The following is a 19,838-nucleotide window of genomic DNA, read 5'->3' as shown; positions in this document are numbered from 1 at the left end:
GCCGTTTCTCACAATGTTTTTTACCATCAACCTCTCCCCATTACTCGTCACCAAGAAAGGTTTTATGCTAATAAATATTTTGAGTAATCATCAATAGTGTCCACTGCCTTTAAATACTTTTACAATAAAAGGTACATTGTAGTAGACTACTCCTAATATTTATAAGTACTTGAAAAACTCAATCGTATTTGTAATTCTGAACTTCAAAGCATTTATTGTGAGCTGGACAACATTCCGTGTTACATGTAAACATGAGCTAAACAAGGCGGCGCCTTGTGCGGGCTACGTGACGTCACTTAACAACCATTAGACTTGTGCAAGTCCCAACATCAATACATTACATACATAAACACGTATTTCAGGAAACAGGACAATCATGGACGACCCTAGACCATATTGACAAAGTATTAAACAAGAACGATTATCAGAATGATCTGAGCAGTTGACCGAGAGTCATAAAAAAAGAGATACAACAAAAAGTATAACAACTTGAGGCCAAGTACAACTATTGATTTAATTCAGTGATTTTAATGAAGTAAACACTTAAGTAACAACTCAAATTGATAAACCACCGAAGTCAAGCGTTTGACAAATAAACATGCCTCAAATTCTTGAAAAGTGGCAACCGTCTAAAGAGGAAGGCAATATTACACTAAAACCAGAGGTATTGATTTATACTGAGTCTTTCGTAGTCTTTTACTGGAGACTGTAATTGAATACCTGGTTGCATCATGACTTCGAGTACTTTATGATTTACTTTGCACTTTGCTTCCGAAATTTAGGAAGCACTAAGGCTGCACACTCTGTAGCAATGTGCTGCATTATGAAAAATACATTTCAATTTGTCTGAATTTGTGTATATTGCTCTTCTCTTCTTATGACTATTTGTTTCTTTAACATTAGCAAGTTAAGTTTTCATGAAAAGCCTACAGCCGACAATAGAAATGTTTCGCAGTCTTGTTAAGTTATTATTTTAGTTAATTGATTATGGTTGTGAAGCCAACGATTCTCAGAGAAGCGATAATCAAAAACATTAAGTACGTAAAATGAATATGCTTATACAGAAGTTAATAAAAAGCCAAACAAACCGTAAAGGCACAATAAATTTACAGCCATCATTTACTGAAGAGCTTGGATTTTATTTTGTGTTAATTAGGGGGAAGTTTCTGATATTTAACCTGCAGAGTGAGACTTTGGCCAGTTCAGCATTCGTGACATTTAAGGATAAGCTGAAGTCAGATAAAGTAATAATTGTTTGAGGACCAACATGAGAACCATTGGGACCTTCATGATAAATTATGGGTTTCTCGCCAATAAGAGTTGTGATTTTTGAAGGAAGTAAAATTTTATTTGCAAGGGTTCGTTTTCGCTGCTGTAACCAATAACTGTGTCGGTCGTTGGTCAACGATTAAAGGAACATTACACAGATACAAAGATCTAAGATCCACTTTTGACGTTCTAATGATGATGATAGTAGAAAACATCCCTTGAAATATTTCTGTCTGAAATTGATGAGAAATAATTACAACTCATTTCCCATTTGGAGTTTATCGCTCAGCTGAGCATTTTATTCATTTTGTTTCATCGATGTCATGCAAAAAATGTGTATCGGTTTTTCAATATTTTCTCGTGAACCAAATGGCCGAAAAATGTCAAACTTCTACAGATTTGCTTACACTGACAACAACTGTTTTGTTTGCAAACACAATTGTGTATGTTCCTTTAACTAATGGACAGTTTAACCCACACAGTTATTGGTTACGACCGCGACAAAGGATCCACAAGAAAGCCATTTGAGAGCAACACCTCCTATGCCGTGGAAACTAGGTTTGTCAAGGACAACGGAGTGATCAATGGTGTTAAGATCCTCGGACTATAAAGACACCGACTTTACTTATTTAGTTAATAAGAGCAGTGGCCACTTTATCAACAAATTAAATTAGCGCCATTTATTTTGAGTGTTTGCTGGAAAGCCGTATACTGGGAGTCAGCAAGAAGATGAAGTAGCAAGTCTGTTTTAAAACAAATGTCTGAAGTATTTTATAAAAGCAACCAAATTGGAGATATGACCCCTCGATCCACTAAAGCTTTAGTCCCGGCTGATTTTCTATCTTCCGCCCAGGTAGTTATTAAAAAGCAGGAACTAATAACTAGGAAGTCTCCCGAATTCCGAAACTCGACTCCGCGGCAGTAATACGAAAAAAGTTCTCAACAGAACATCTATGCCAAGTAATAGATACATACATGGTGTTAACGCAAATCATAAGCATGCTTCACATCCAGATAGGTATATTATTATTGCTAATAAAGTTATGTTTGCCACCGTTTGGGGAAAAGAACTATAGTGTTAAAAAGTAGGATGAATATGTAGTTTAGACATTTATTTCAATAATTGGCAAAAAAAAAATAAAAAAATGTAACAAATGTAATTAAGGCATTTTGTTGCAGACTACAACATCACGTGAGCAAGAGGTTGGGGATTACAGGAAATTACATATTTTGTTCATGTAATTATTGATGTAGTCGAATCCTCAGCTGCAGCTGCATCATTGCCGATGAAATGACTTCGAGGAAATTAGTTGGAGTCAGAAAAAAAGGAAACACTGTTCGAGTTGTGAAGAACATTTTTGTAGTTCCTAACCCCACAAGACGTTTTCCAACCTTGGTTGGCAAAACCTCGGGCTGTGACGTTGCGATCGAAAGGTCTTTCGAAGTTATACATCATATCTACACTGCATTATATACATGCAAGACGCTGCAAGGGACGTTTCCCTTGTATGAGCTATACGTAACGTACATAAAATAAGTGGAGGGTATTAGTCCGAGTAATTGCAAAGAGGCAAACATTAATGACCAACTATCCAATAAATAAGTGTCTATGTATAAGCTTTTGTATCCGCAACTACTTATTTGGCTATAATTGCATCTGATAAGGTTCATGGTCGTTTCATACGATGAAAGCTTATGCAGAATAGTTTGTCATTAAAGTGGTACATTTGAGTTTTTTCCCTATTTATTATTGTTCGTAGTAAGAGAAGGCAAAGTTGCTTAGACGCTTCTAGTGCAATTTAATTCAGTTTCTAATTTGAAATGTCAAGTTAAACTTAGATTTCCTGGACCCGATGGTTATAGCTGCTATTAATCAGTTAGCCTGTCGCATCATGGCCAATTTGCGGAGAGTGTTTCTCCTGTAGGCAAATTAGGGAGGCGCCATGAACACCGGCGATACTTCAAATCTGTCCGTTTTGTTAGTATTTTTTGTTCTTTCTCGATGCCTTCCTCTCCGGGTTGGATGTTTTAATTTAACATCAGCCGTCGATTTCACCAAACTCTTCCTAACTTAGGATTAATCTTAGGATTTGGGACGAGTTAAGTTCCCTATCCGAAGACGTATGATGCATTGAACCCATCCCAAGTTAGAATGGGTATTCGTCCTAACTCGAGGTAGGATTAATCCTAGCGTTTCGTGAAATCGGTTGCAGGAGTACAATGATCCTTTACTGGGAATGGTTGTATTCCTGGGCTTTCCTGTATAATTGGCTGTGAAGTGAATTTATTTATTTCATTATTTCCTTTTATATATATATTGACAGTTACAACTGTTTTGGTTAGGATACTTCCACTTGACTTTGAAAGCTTTAGTCAAACACTTCAGTCATGCCGCACACAACCTTGTAATATGATTCGTAAGGGGAGAAAATAAATCAAATATCCCTACATGTTGCATTTGCCTGACTTTATTACTTACAGGTCTGTGACAACACGTGGTCATCCAAAAGGCATTTTGCCAATCCCAGCATTCTAGTTTACAGCATCACCGTATCTCATTTGAAGGAGCTTGTGCTATGGAGGGGTGCGTCAATGCGGTGTGGATCTGCACTTGTGTTCTTCTTGTGGGATCATGGACTGCGATCGCCGACTCGGAAGGTAATTCAAGCAGGTTGTCAAATACGGTGAGGAGCTCCGTACCAACCCGCATGGCCTAACGGTTCCGGTGTGTGGGGTCCATGCTAATGTTGTTCTATTAGTCCATTTTTTAATGTATTCCCTTGTGGGGTCCAGGGCCCAATTTCATGGCTCTGCTTACCGCCAAATTCTGGGCTTACGATCACAATTCCCCGCTTACGTGCAATTGCCGAATTTATATGCTAGCCTTGTAAGCGTAGAATGCCTAGTAACGTGGAGTACGCACGCGCAGAAGCAAACATTCGCCGAAAACCCGTGAAATACGCTTGCCGTAAGCACAGAATTCGCTGTTTCCGTAAACGCAGATTCTGTGCTTACGGTAAGCAGAACAATTCCTCGTGGGGTTCATTTTCCACTTTAAAAAAACCTTTAAAAACCCCGTTAGCTCACTGTTGTCAAACAGTTCTTTTTAGCATAAAGTGTGATATTCGTCAAAGACGCAAAGACCGTACCATTAACAACTTTAGCAACCAAAGAAAATGGCATTAACAGAACGGACACTTGTAGAACACCACTCTACGCAATTTCAGAGTTTTTTAAAAACTATTTTTCGTGTTGGCTGAAGTGCCCCTTTAAAAATTTACCAATTACTTATAACTTTACAATGAACTAACTTGTGATTGTGCAGGAACTGTGGTTGATTATCCCGTGGGTTCATCGCAATCTATTTACGTCGATGAGTATCCGAACTGCTCATCGGTGTCTGATTCAAGCTCAGACGAGTGTGCTGACTTTCTGGAAGGTAATCCCATACAGTAACCCTGTATGTCATTCCCGTACAGTAACCGTTATGTCATCCCCATACAATAATCGTGTAAGTGTCGTGGCTGAGCGGTTAAGAGCACCGAATTCAAACTCTGGTGTTTCCGATCAGCAGTGTGGGTTCGAATCCCCAGCCGTGACACTTGTGTCCTTACTAAGCAAGACACTTAAAAATTGCTTCGTCCTTCGGATGGGACGTAAAGCCGTTGGTCCCATGTGTTGTGTAACGCATGTAAAAGAACCCAGTGCACTTTTCGAAAAGAGAAGGGGTTCGCCCCGGTGTTCCTGGTTGTGGCTGCTGTATGCGCCATAGCACCTTGTAAACCCTTATAAGGTGCTAAATATTTGGGTCTCAAAATTCATCACTGCAAATACCTATCTTTCTGAAAGTGTGTATATACTCAGCGCCTTGAGTACCTTGTTTGGTAGATACGTGCGCTATATAAGACTTCGATACTATATATTATTATTTACACACAGTAACCGTTATGTCATTCACATACAGTAACCGTTATGTCATTCACATACAGTATTAACCGTTATGTCATTCACATACAGTAACCGATATGTCATTACGTCGATACATTGTCAATCAAGACATTTGAAGGCACTGGACACGTTTGGTAATTGTAAAAGACAAGTATTCTCACTTGGTTTATTGAATGAGTAAATACCAATAGTGTCCACAGTTTATTTAATGTTTTTCTTTACTTTCTTTCTAGCTTCCCATCCTATGTAATTGAACCACATCCATCTCTTCAATACTTGTCTTAGTTATTTTCAGCTTAAACTGTCTGTCTGTCTGTCTGTCTGTCTGTCTGGTTGTCGTGTTTTCTTGTCTGTCTGGCTGTTTTTTACAAGCTTATGCTTACCAAAACGGCCCTGTACTCTATTTATTTATTCATGTTTACTCTTACTTAAAGAAATGTTTTGCTTTACCCCGTAATACATGTAACTGTTGTTATTCTTTTATGAGAGTATGGAAATAAATGTATTCTTGAAATTGAAATTGAAATTGAAATTGAAATTCGTTTGACCTTTGCCTCTCAGATCTCTTCTGCGGAATCGCCGATATTCTCCTAAACGACTCGTCACCAGTCCTCACAGTTCAAGCACCCCCAGGAATAGATGACAACCAGTGCCGCACCAGTCTGTCCTGCGCGTGGTTCATCGCAAGCGACCCTGGCACCTCTATTTACATCCAAGTCCACGCCCAGAGAGGAGCGCACAACACGTACTCTTACAGCCTGTATGATGAAGTTGTCATAGGGAGGGGTCATGACCCCTTCGATAGGAGCAGTGTGGTCGTCGAGGTGGGGTTGTTCTACAAACGGCGACTGGATGATGGGAGGGTCTACATAGTGGATAGCAACCTAGCCTGGGTTAGGGTATTTGCACATAGCGAGGGATATCCAGACTGTGTCTGGTTTGAGATGAGTTTTACTCAACGAGAAAAACCAGGTTAGTATTTAAAAAAAATAATGAAATAGTTAGTGTCCTGAAGTTTCGACCTCAGCAAAGTCTTTCTCTAAAGTGGAAAACTCCTTTCATTGTTTTCTGTACATTGGGTTAATGGCTATAATATGGACAAGGTTACATTAGACTTGATTCAAGTCTTAGATCGCGGTTATTCTTCTGCATTTCAGACACGAAAACGCCCCCACAAGAGGGCGCTGTTTGTAGCGGTTATCAGGACGACTAAAAAGCCACGATCAAAGACTTGTTGGAACCAAGTCTAAGGTTACATTGGCTTCACTACCAGAATTACTTAAAATGAACTTTAAAAAACATAGTTTTTGCAGTGAAAAAAAAAATGAAATCAAACAACAAACATAATAGTAGTACTAACTCATTACAAAATGTTTATCACTGTCATCTGTACACTGTCATGTGGACACCTGTATTTCACCCTGTTCTTAATAACTCCTGTAACTAGGAGCATAGATGATTTTTAAAATAGACAATTGCCGACTCATTGTGTCATTATTGACTACAAGGTATTTGCTGAAGCTTTTTTATGCATTTGAAAACAGGCAAAGTAATGCAACAAGGGTGTTTTTCTTACGTTTTTCTCTTGCAAACTCGATGACCAATTGAGCTCAAACTTTCAAAGGTTTGTTATTTTATGCATTAAGTCGGCATGCAGAAAGTGAGAATACTGGTCTTTGACAATAATATATGAACAAAATGTGCCCAGTGCCTTTTTTAGTAACGATTGTAGTTAGGTGCATATAATATGATCTTTAAAATCATTGTCCACTATTACTTAATGTCTTTCTCAATGCCAACTTCTAGGTATTTGTGATAGTGGTACAACACTGTGCTCATATTCTTCAGTTTGTCTTCCTGCCGTAGCTAGCTGTGATACCTTTATAGACTGTGGGGATTTCTCGGACCAACTCGACTGTAGTAAGTGTGATCTGACTGACTTGTTCCCTCGTTGACTTTTAAAGAAAACTGAAGCACATCACTAAATCTTTGAAGCATGTTGGAAAACTACAACAGGCAAATACCGTAAACACCCTAACACCCCAACAACCAAACACTCCAACGAACAAACCCACAAAACCCACCAACGCTGTCACCATCTAGGTCATGTTCCCTGTTTCAAATAACAGTAATGGATGCTAACATTCATCACGCAAACATGGCACCATACTATCATTTCTTCTAGCCTCAGTTTGGTTACAATGAGTTGGAATGGAGTAAAATCAAGATGACCACACCGTGATAAAGGTCTTTACCCTCTTGTGTTTGCTTTTCCGCCAAAACTGCGACATGTTAACTTGTAACCAATGCGCCGTTTTGGGAAAAGTGAGTTTGCTCTCCTCAAACTTATTTATATTACTTCATACCCGAAATAGTTACTAAAGACTGGAACACATTACCACCACAGACATCATATCCTTCTGGGACAATACGATCTTTAAATGAGCCGTTACAATCCACGACGCAACAAAAGTGACAGGACGCCTATTAAAACTTACTTGCAGGACGAATCGCAAATACCCCTGGAAGTGATAAAAATACTATTGAGAGCACCCCACGCGGTCAAAAATACGAGTGTGTTTCTTGTATGTTTCATGGTACTGTTGTTCTGTGATCTTGGATTTGTGAACCAGAATCTACTTTTGGTCCTGATAAATATTGTTCAGCATGATACAATCCTTTCAATAAAAAACGAGAACAGACAAACAAATGTTTATATACAACAACTTCCCATCCTCAAGAGCCAACACCTTTTCAGAAAGTTTTACTTCCCCCAATGCTGCAAAAGACGGGAATCCACTCCCCTACACGGCAATCAGCATCACTAAGTTTCGGCATCCAGACACTAATAGGTGCGCATACAAATAAGTGCAACTAGGAGCTCCTCCCCGACCTGGGGTGGATTTCACAAAGGTAGTCCAAACTTAGGACTAGTCCTAGGCAATGCTAAGAGATAGGACTGGTCCTAAGTTAAGACCAGTAACTCATCCTAACTTAGGACTGGTCCTATCTCTTAGCATTGCCTAGGACTAGTCCTAAGTTAGGACTACCTTTGTGAAATCCACCCCTGACCCCATTGAGTGTTGTTCCTAGAACGGAGCTGTTAATTTTTTCCATCAAGATCAAGATCAATACTTATTTTTTCTTTCACAGAAATGTGTGGCGATACCAATATCACTCTCGTTCCGAATACTCCGGTCGTCTTAAAGTACGGTGTTCCGGGGTACTTACCGGAATATCCGTCGCACTCAATCTGGCATCCGCCTAAAATGGACTGCTTCTGGATTGTCAGTGCTCCGGACAACACCGTCATTGAAATCAACATCCTCGCTATGAATTTTATCGGTCCGGACATCCACATTGGTTCCGCCGTGGACGGAGCTAACGACGAATCCGAGCGGTTGTTTGAGATCCGGAAACCCATTCGGGATCCGGGGATAATGTACACACCTGTGACTAGTATTTGGATACATAGCGATATCATATCTGCCAAGTTCGACAGGGGGAACGTTTTTGAACTCAAACTGACGGCTTACGAAGAGAAGGGTAAGTTATTCGGCTTGATCTCGTGGCATGTCGTAGCCGAGCGAGCCCAAAGCTTTGGGCCAATTTTTGATAGAAATACCCTGTAGCTACTTTTTTCGGGAAAGGTTCTCCAAAAGGGCAAATCATCGAGGATAACTTGTGAATGATTGTTTTTGTCATGGCTTGCTGTTTGACCAGTATAAAGCTCATGTTTATTCACAAGTATACTGAACTGTCTTTTTAAGCCAAGAAATTTAAAAACCATAGCAGTGTAAACGTCTTGTGACATGCCTATTTTGTTTCTCAAAATGACTATACAGGCATTTAACTTAGGGCCCATCATGTTATGGCTGCTTAAGTCACAAATTAATCGTGTGGCACAATCTTTCCGCTACTTTTTGTGCTAAACTCTATGGAATTTTGCCCTGGCCGTCTTTAGGAGGATGCTGGACACGATCAGACCCTAACCGAGTTATTAAGTAGTCAACCGCTTTTTTTTCCAGAACCAACACTACTCAAACGAGATTTACAAATGATGCTATACCGCAAACCCAACTATTGTACTCCCACCATGCAATGTTTCGGATCCTACTTAAAGGGTCTATGTAACTTGTGTAGGGCAAAAAACACAATGTCTATAGATTTACACTAAACTTACACAGTTTGAAGATAATGATAGTAGAAAGCTTCCCTGAAAATATTACATGCTGAGGTGCTGTAGTTTTGGGGAAATGAGTAAAACAATGTCATGAAAATAATTTTCGTCTCATGAGACGAAAACTATTTTAATCATTTACAAACTTATTTTTATGACATTTTGTTACCCATTTCTCAAAAACTACAGCACCTCAGTAAGTAATACTTGAAGGGAAGCTTTCCACTATCATTATCTTCAAACCCTGTAAGTTTAATGTAAATCTATGGACATTTTGAAAAAGTACCCAAATCCTTTAAAGGAAAACGAGTCAAAAATGTGACTTCCATAAATGGCCGACCGTGTTAGTCGACGAGGTAAAAAGAAAACCACGCAATTTCGAGGCATGTTTTGTGTAGATCATTGTATTCTACTTTTACATAATCTTTCTACCCATATGCATTTAAAAACAAATGGATTACAGAACGCTTTTCAAAGACCAACTCGACCGATCCAAGGCAACGTGTTCCATTAAGATGGATCGGGCTTTAGTGGCTTTTGTATACTTCTTTACAATTAAACGTGGCTATCTCTTGATTGATCACTTACACATGGCTTGTATACATGTACTAAGTGGACACGAACATGTTAAATCAATTCTTGAGAATAATAACGATGTGTAAACACATTTGATTGCACTTCTCTGAGTGAATACAATGCTCCAGGGTGTCTCTAAAATTATCCTCTTGTAAAGGGTTTTTATGGCCAGAATATTATGTTTACCAGCAGAAAGCATGACATCATCTTAAAGCCGAAGCCTTGTGCTTTCCAATGATACTTTGGGTTATATTCCAGAGTCATGCATCAAAAGACCACTGTCTTGAAGGTGTGGTGCAAAAATGTAGCTGGTTCACTTTTGAACCCATTTCATTCTGGCCTTCAGACATTGTTTCTGCTGGCCATAAAACCCCTTGACAGTCGGATTACCCTTTTTTGAGACACCCTGTAAAACGTTTAGGGTTGCATTGGGGAACGATACGACAATTAAAGTGTAGGCTACGCGGTCACAGGGAAGTTGGGTCATTGGCACGAGGTTGAGATTTTATGAGCACGATTGATTGGGCATTAATTTGAGGAATTATCGAAGTGTGACGTCAGATGTTCAGGCTTCGAATACCTCTTGATTGATAACCTCGATGGTATCTTTTTCTTCTTTGATATAGAATGTGATCCAGGCGAGTTTCAATGCTACAACCAGAAGTGTTTGCCTGGCTCTGCATTGTGTGATGGCATCCCTGACTGCTTCGTCAAAGAGGATGAATATGGATGCGGTAAGACCATTATTAATATCTAAAAAAATATTAATATTAATGAGTATTCAATTGAGTAATAAGGGTAGATTGTCTTACCTTTCGATCCAATACGGACCTTCTTTAGAGGCATAGTCAAGTACTAACAAAAACATCTCCATTTATCGAAAAAAGGGGAAATGGATTAAGGGAGATGATGACAGAAAAATCGGGAAATTATTTAGTATTTTCTGTGTATTTATATAGCGCATTTTAACGAGATCACAGCGCCTCACAGAAACCTAGAACATGAACAGAAGCTAGACAGAAACCGAAAAAACAGGTTTTGAAGTGATTTGAATGTTTATATGGAAGAAGAATCTCCGATGTGAACAGGTATAAAGTTTATTCCATTCTAGACTTATTTGTTGGATTCTTTGTTAACATGTAGATGGTAAGTATCAGATGAAGACCGAAGACTTATCGTTTTTCCCCAGTCTTCCATCCAGGACCCGATGTAATGACTCTGCTTGCTCACCACAAAATTCTGCGCTTGCAATAACCATTATTTGCATATCACAAGCTAACTCTTATTTTCTGCACTTTACTTTGTAAAGAAAGACCGCGTAGTAAACCTAAAGTAAGCATGCACAACAAAACATTCCAGGCTATTCTGTGAATTACGCTTGATGTTTGCGCATAATTCTCTGCTTCCGTAATCGCAGAGTATACTTGGCAAAGGTGAAGAGAGCCATAAGAATGGGCCAAGACCACCCTTTGTTCATTGGCTGTAACGTTGACAAAGTGTGACCTCCTATTACTGCCTCTACGTATCATGCCACAATACAAGCAAAAATAACACTCGCAAGATTGTTATTTTACAGGGCGCCCTCAAGTGATATTAACTTTGGTATTATTTTCATTGTGTTGAGATAAAGCCCTGTAAGAGTGATGGCTGCAGCGAAGACGGCTGTTGCATAGGGTGTTGTTATGGTTATGATGCTTCAAAGCTATTCACATGACGACTATATAAGTCACCATTCAAACTCATCAAAAAGGGTTGTTCGCCATAAATATGGCTATTTGCAAGAGTGGTACGACGGAAGACAACACGAGTGAATTACCACTCTTACGTTGACTTAGGATCGGACGAGTTGGTCTATAAAAAGCGTTGGTAATCGTTTGTTATGAAATGCACATGGTTGGAAAGATGTTTGAAAAGTTGAATACAATGATTCACACAAATATGCCTTGAAATTGCGCGGTTTTCCTTTTGCTTTGCGAATTAACACGGTCGGCCATTTATGGAAGTCAAAATTTTGACTCCCATAAATGGCCGACCGTGTTGTCGACGAGGTAAAAGGAAAACCACGCAATACAAGGCATATTTGTGTGGATTATTGTGTTCTACTTTAAAAAAATCTTTCCAACCATGTGCATTTCGTAACAAACGGTTACAAACGCTTTTCATAGACAAACTCGTCCGATCCAAGGCAACGTGTTCCTTTCAGAGAGTATTTTGTGTTCACATAAAGCTAAACATCTGACCATTGGCAGCCGAGGTTGATCCCGAGATTTCGTTAACTTTGATACTAATATTCAGGGCTGATGCTACGTTTTTTGAAAGGGCAAGGGCACAAATGCGTTTTCTCCTCGGTTAAGTGCATCCTATGAGGTAATCTTATATTTCTACTGGATCATTTTACGGGCATCAAGGTAATGGCCAGGAGGCATGGAGGCAATCGTCTTCGTTGCCTAGGTGATTTATCAGATCTGAATATTTTTTTCGATGAAAAATAGGTTGAGAATAACCTCTGTCATGCCTCATCACACTATTGGTAATTACTCGAAATAATTATTATCATAAAACCTTACGTGATATAACTAGTAATGGGTGGGAGCTACAAATTATTGTGAGAAACAGCTCCCTCTTAGGTGACGTAGTTTTTGAGAAAGAAGTAATTTTCCACGAATTTGATTTCGAGACCTCACATTTAGAATTTGAGGTATCGAAATCAAGCATCTGAAAGCACCCAACTTCGTGTGACAAGGGTTTGGTTTCTTTCATTATTATCTCGCAACTTCGACGACCAATTGAGCTCAAATTTTCAAAGTTATTTCATGCATAATGTTGAAATACACCAAGGGAGAAGACTGGTCTTTGACAATATCAAAAAGTAGAATTGTGCTTGTTTCCACAGACTCTGATTGTTCGTACATCAATTACTACATGTGTCCTGATGGGGAACACTGCATTCCTTCTGACTATATTTGTGATGGTTTTTCAAGGTGCGATGGTATGGAAGACGAGTTTGGATGTGGTGAGTAACATGCTTCTAATTATCTCAGTAGTTAAATTAGACTGGTCCCTAGACTGGGCCCATGATTCCTGCTTATCAGAGTCAGTGATGTCATTGGAAACAATGATGTCATGAATGAACGTGCAGCGACGTTGCTTTAATGATGTACTTTGATTGGTCCGCGAGGTGATCGTGAGTGCAGCTGACAAACATCTACTCGGACCAATCAAAACATGCCTTGCCGTGCTGTATATAATGTACAATACTTGTACTTGCATGTAATGTTGGTGTAGGATTCGACTGTGTGTTAAATTAATTTAGGTGAAAGGTCAATATGGAGAGGATCGACCTAGGCTCGAGGTCACTCTCCGGCGATTCACGAGTCTCAGAGTGTGACGTCAGATTTTCAGGCTAACTGGTTCCCACAGTACAGCAACTCCTCACAGATCTTGAACTCTTGGTGTCAGCTGACACTGCCGCGGTGGTACACCTGGGAACAAGTTCGATCAGCAACCATTGTCAATGTTCCATCATGGTTAGCTATGCATGAAATACATCCTGGGTATCAGGCAAAATCGCCCAATGGTCGCCAATAATTATTCAACTTTAGTCCCTTGATCGAACTTTGCTCATGGTTGTACTGCGCTGCATAGCGACGTGTTTAAAGGCTTGGATACATGGTGATTATATGATCTTGACTGTAATCTTTGCAAATCGCTCGTGAAAAGTAAGAATACTGGTGGGTTTTTTTCTGGTTGCAATAGACGTGTTTATGAGAGGTCACATTTTGCATTTGTAGAGTTTTTTTAATTCTCCTCTTTTTCAGTAGAATAATATTCGTCCTCCCTCACCTCTCAAACGACTAGGGCAGGTTACTTCTTTATTTTCTACCTTGATGAGTGTTTGTCGGAACGTGAGCACTAACGCAATGGTAACGTCATCTTTGTGCTAGAAAATTCAAAAATATTAAATGAAACAAACAAACAAACAAACAAACAAACAAACAAACAAACAAACAAACAAACAAACAGACAAACAAACACATAATAATGTTTAACTTCAAAACGGAATTTTAATTATCATAAGTGATTAATTCAGTACAAGAAATGTTAACTGATCTCCATTACACAGCAACCTACAAAAAAGTCATTTGGTAACAAGAAGTGGCGTGAACGAGCGGTTAAGAGCAACGAATACAAACTCTGGTGTTTCTGATCAGCGGAGTGTGGGTTCGAATCCCCAGCCGTGACACTTGTGTGCTTAAGCAAATTACTTAAAGGCCGTGGACACTATTGGTAATTGTCAAAGACTAGCCTTCACAGTTGGTGTATCTCAACATATGCATAAAATAATGAACATGTGGAAATTTGAGCTCAATCGGTCATCGAACTTGCGAGATATGAATGAAAGAAAAAAAACACCCTTGTCACACGAAGGTGTGTGCGTTTAGATGGTTGATTCGAGACCTCAAGTTCTAAACCTGAGGTCTCGAAATCAAATTCGTGGAAAATTACTTCTTTCTCGAAAACTATGGCACTTCAGAGGGTGCCGTTTCTCACAATGTTTTATACCATCAACCTCTCCCTATTACTCGTCACCAAGAAAGGTTTTATGCTAATTACCAATAGTGTCCACTGCCTTTTAACCATTGCTTCGTCCTTTGGTTGGGACGTAAAGTCGTTGGTCCCATTTGTTGTGTAACGCATGTAAAAGAACACATGGCAGTGCACTTATTGAGTGGAGAAGGGGGTTTTCCCCGGTGTTTCTGGTTGCCTGCTGTATGCGCCGTAACACCTTGTAAACCTTTAGGAGGTGCTACATAACTGGGTCCCATAATTCATCAGTGCAATAACCTATATTTTTGACTCGGCACCAGCTTGAGTACCTTGTTTGGTATATACGTGCGCTATATACGACTACATCTGACATTAAGTCTGCATCCCACTTCTTTTAAACTGTATAAGTTTAATCATGGAGGAATAAAATATAATGTATCCTCAATTCAAGTTCAATAAAACTTCACTTCCTTTAAACTATTTAAGTTTAATGTATTGCTGTGGACACTTTGTTGTGTGTCCCAGACTATTTAATCAGAAAAATAACAGATGAGAAACGAGTTTGTAGCTCTATGTCAAGTACTTCAGACGACAGTACATTGTACGGTAGATACGACTATAATATACACCATTGTTAACAGCTAACAATGGGTTATTTAAGCTTTGATAAAACAACTTTAGTGTCCCCTTTTAGCGATAGCCCGATGTCATTTATCTTTCATCAGTAAACATCTTCACAATACAATAACAATGTGAAACATTAATTGGGGCCAACATGCACGACACACACATACATGCAGGACACACACATTCATAAGTGTTTCCCAAATAATTTTCTGGGATGTGTGTCATGTGACGTGTGCAAAAGCATGGAGAGTGCAGAGTCTAATTACTACAATTTTTGAAGCAAATTTAGCCAGTAATTCCACTGAAAAAATTAGTACAATGAAGGAAGTTTCCCGTTTTGGAAAATATGGACTGTTTAAGCACTATTCAGGAGATTCATTGAGAAAAGCAATACCACAGAGATTAGCTGGTTTGCCTTTAAAAAAACGGGATGAAAATGTGAAAAGAGGCCGATATAGGACATTCTAGGCCACCAAGATATTTTACCCAAAATGGTCTTTAAATAATTAATGCTTTAAGAAAAGCTTTCTATTATTATCATTCTTCAAACTGTTTAAATTAATGTAAATCTGTGGACAATGTGTAAAAAGTACCCAGCCCTTTAACAGAACAGGTGTCTTTAACTGAAGTTTGAATGTTGTAATGTAATTGCAAGACTATATAGTTTGTGGCAGACCATTCTACCATTCTAATGAAGCATTGGGATTGTATCTGGGGCTATTCTTTGAGTAGAACTGAGCAAACCATCTTCGGTGTTCCTTTATAAGTTGATCCTCTTTCACGAAAAGCGGCGTAGGCCTGTATGTTTTGTTTGCCCAGACCAGAACGTCAGCACTTGCCTATCAGAGAATTAGGATAAAATAGTTGTTTAAAGGCAGTGGACACTATTGCTAATTACTCAAAATAATTATTAGCATATAACCTTACTTGGTAATGAGCAACGGAGAGCTGTTGATAGTTTTTAACATGGTGAGAAACGACTCCCTCTGAAGTAACGTCGTTTTTTGAGACAGAGATAATTTCTCACTTAAATAATGAAAGACTTCTGGCCTTATTATTATTATTATTATTTTCAAACTATGTAAGTTTAAAGTAATTGTTTTGACGTTGTGTTATGTGTTACAAAAAGTACCCAAACCTATCCAGGGTCGGGACTATGACATGTTGGACTTTTGACTTCACACTTGGGTGGGTTAAGGGTAGCTCGACGGCTCAATGTAGTTTACATTGTTGGGTTTTTACATTCATCATATAACCAAACATAGACATTTAAGATTGTTTTAAAGGCACTACACACTGTTGGTAATCTCAAAATGTATTTTAGCATGAACAGTTACTTACGATTAAAGGAAAGCTGTTGATAGGGACCCCTCTAAAGAATTTAATAACATTTAAATCCGAAAACACCCTCTTTAAGCATCTGAAAGCAAACTAGGTTGTGCAACAATGGTGTTTTTTCTTTCCATAATTGCTTGCAACTTCGATTACCAATTAAGTCCCAATTGTCACAGATTAGTCTCGACGTGCATATTATGTTGGGATACATCAAGTAAGAGTACTGGTCTTTGACAACACAACCAGGGAGGCCAGTAAGCGTAAAACCTTACTCGGTAACGAGCAACGAAGATCTGTTGATAGTATAAAACATTGTGAAAAACGACTCCCTCTGAAGTAACGTAACGGGGTAATTTCTCACTAAAATGAAAAAAGATTTAAAAAAAAAGATAAAAGACTTGTGGCCAGAAGCCCTTTATTCCTACATGAAAGCACACTATTTTGTTTAACAAGAGTGTTTTTTTTTCTGTCATCATTTTTCTTGCAACTTGAACGAACCATTGAGTCAAAATTTTCACAGTTTATGCATAGTTGAGATACGGCAAGTGAGAAAACTGGTCTTTGACAATTTATTACCAAAGGTATCCAGTGCCTTTTAACAGGTTAATGACAACACCACCGTAAAGGAACACGGTTCGTGTGTATATTTGGATTGCTCAGGGAAGGGCAAAAGTAAAAAAAACCTGTCATCAAAAAGAATGTGCAGGAAGGAAAATATCGTAAGCAATGGCCGGGCAGTTTATGCGTATAATTATGGTGGATTACATAAGATGCTTACACTGCCACCAACTGTTCAATTCGCAAAACCAATTCCGTCAATTAATGTTCCTTTACATTTTGACGAATAACTAAACAATTTTGACTTACTACTTGTAAGAATTTCTTGATAGCAATCTTTGTTGTGATTCTGTTAATGATTCCTGTACCGGAATAACCCACAGCCATAGTCCTTTGTCGCATCGGTCCCACCGGAGTATTGCTCACTAGAAAATGTTCTCGTCGTGTTTCGTCAAAGAAGTAACTCAATCCTGGCCCGATCTATATGAACAGATTGCACTTAAATTGTGAAAAATAAAATAATAATAATAATAATGATGATAAACTACAGCATTTATAAGGCGCACTTTACTGAAAAAGAAAAACATTCAAAGGCGCCGGTCAAGTTTTGTCAAGATGTTGGCAAGAGTTTTGAGTTTCTGGTGGAAGAGAGCGATGTTGTGTATTTGTCTGAGGTATTCCTGAAGTGAATTCCAGAGTCTTGGTGCTATGTTGGATGGTTTAAGTAAGCCCTTTCCCCGTAACTGGCCAGGCAAGTTCGAGGAACATGGAGCGTATTGCTGATAGATCTTAGACCTGCCGTCGATTTCACAAAACTCTTCCTAACTTAAGACTAATCTTAGGACTTAGGACGAGTCCCAACCCTGCACTGTAGCATGCAGACCTTAAGATTAATCCTAAGTTATGACGAGTTACTTTTCCTAACTCGAGATAAGACGAGTCCTAACTCTTTGTGAAATCGACGGCTGGTCTAGTTGTACGAGGTGTCAAGAGATTGTGTATGTAGGGTGGAGCTGAACCGTGTAGTTTTCGCGGTGAACTGGTTAATATAAGGGACGTTTCGCGGGCGAACGGATACGCATACGCATACGTTTAGCTATCCGTAACATACTTATTACTCGTTGCAAGCAGGAAATCAGTGTCGTCTGCACGTATAGCGGATATAGCGAGTAGCGTATGACGTCATAATGATGACGTGTCCGTCGCACTAACCGTATCCGTTTGCATGCGCAACCTCCGTATTAGCATTAACAATTAAGTGTCAAGGGGACTAGCAACAAAAAGACTTATAATGCGCACATATCTACGCAGTTGGGAGTTCATTGCGCAGTAATAGTCAAAAACTAAACGAATGAAAACAGACACACAGCTACCTGTGACATAAGATAAGTTTTTGAGAGAGAGATTTTAATTTTGTGGTCAAAGACAAGATCTAAGATTAAGTGGTAGAGATTATTGGTAAATGAAATGAAGGCACCGGTACTCATATTGCAAGCTTTCCGAGAAATGACCTTTTTATACCCTTTGCTATACTTACTCAGATAGAAAGTATTTTAAAACAATATACCGCAATGTCTAATTACTTGTGAGTCTGTTTTGAGGAGTGGAATGGTATAGTTACTTGGTACACAATGTCCACAGATTTACATGAAACTTAAACAGTTTGAAGATAATGATAGCAGAAAGCTTAACTTAAAATATTACTTACTGAGGTGCTGTAGTATTTCAGAAATGAGTAACACACAATGTCACAAAAATTATTTTAGTATCAGTTTTAGCATGTAAAAAAGCAGTTATGGTCTTTTCCTATAACATACCATAACCGGTTAACATGCTAAATAATTATTCGTCTCACTGATTCCTGAGACGAAATATATATTTTTGGTGACATTGTTTTACTCATTTCTCAAAAACTACAGCACCTCAGCAAGTAATATTTCCAGGGAAGCTTTCTACTATCATTATCTTCAAAATGAGTAAGTGTTAATCTATGACATTATGTTTGTGTTGCAAAAAATACCCAAATGCTTTGAAAAAAGGGAAATTATTGTTCATTAGTTGATTGCCTCACTCACCTGTTCTAGCATCCACTTATGCACTCCCCCTTGTATGTTTTTCCCCACCGCTGTCATGGAGGCAACATTTACGTGTTTACGTTCCTCGCTAATCTCACACTTCAGGTTAAAGTCAACACCTATTAACGGGTCTTTTCTGAAGAAAAACATACGTCAAGAAACCACAAGGGAACCGACTTGGGTGCGTTCGATTAGCTTCCCCGGGTCGACCCCGGTCTGCCACCGGTACGTAAGAATAGCTTTCACGTCACCCGGGTCAGCCCCAAGTTCCATGCTTGTGGAGATGGTCACTTGGGGCTGGCCCGAGGTGCATGACGTCACCACGAGAGGATGGGTCGTCACAGGGACGGAAGCTAATCGAACGAACGCAAACAGTGTTTAGAATTTCAACACATGTGTAACCATACGTATTGTACCCACTGGGTTTTCACACGTAATAACTGTAGAGAAAAGACCATGAGAGGAGTTAGAACGTCCCAGCATCAATGAACAATGATCACTGCCACCAGTGATTTAACAGCCGCATGCATGGTTGCTTCTTTGTATGCAATACTTAGTTATTCAAAGTTTGCTTCACTTTTAACAATATCTGAAAAGAACTTGTAAATATCACTGTTGGCAACAGTTGGCCATCGATCAGAGATTAAACATCGTGTTCACACAACACTACGACCTTACGAAGATCATGTAATGCCATTACCAAAAGCGTCTGGGGTCGATTT

At 39.0% G+C, this 19,838-nt stretch overlaps 1 protein-coding gene and 1 long non-coding RNA gene across 2 annotated transcripts in view; both read left to right on the top strand.

The window, feature by feature from the left end:
- Positions 1-3,866, top strand: part of LOC117299314 — a 31,485-nt gene extending 27,619 nt beyond the window's left edge. Inside the window, exon 3 of the long non-coding RNA XR_004520060.1 lies at positions 3,751-3,866. This is a non-coding gene — a long non-coding RNA (uncharacterized LOC117299314). The remainder of the gene's footprint in view (positions 1-3,750) is intronic.
- A 737-nt stretch (positions 3,867-4,603) lies between these two features.
- LOC117299312 (G-protein coupled receptor GRL101-like) overlaps positions 4,604-19,838 on the top strand; it is a 49,935-nt gene continuing 34,700 nt past the window's right edge. Inside the window, exons 1-6 of the mRNA XM_033782824.1 lie at positions 4,604-4,708; positions 5,779-6,189; positions 7,024-7,137; positions 8,371-8,763; positions 10,600-10,707; positions 12,867-12,986. Coding sequence (XP_033638715.1) covers positions 6,162-6,189; positions 7,024-7,137; positions 8,371-8,763; positions 10,600-10,707; positions 12,867-12,986 — 763 coding nt within the window. The 5' untranslated portion in view covers positions 4,604-4,708; positions 5,779-6,161. The remainder of the gene's footprint in view (positions 4,709-5,778; positions 6,190-7,023; positions 7,138-8,370; positions 8,764-10,599; positions 10,708-12,866; positions 12,987-19,838) is intronic.

Source organism: Asterias rubens, chromosome 14 (assembly GCF_902459465.1).
Source record: "Asterias rubens chromosome 14, eAstRub1.3, whole genome shotgun sequence".
Taxonomy (NCBI): domain Eukaryota; kingdom Metazoa; phylum Echinodermata; class Asteroidea; order Forcipulatida; family Asteriidae; genus Asterias; species Asterias rubens.
This window is presented reverse-complemented; position numbering and strand designations above follow the sequence as displayed.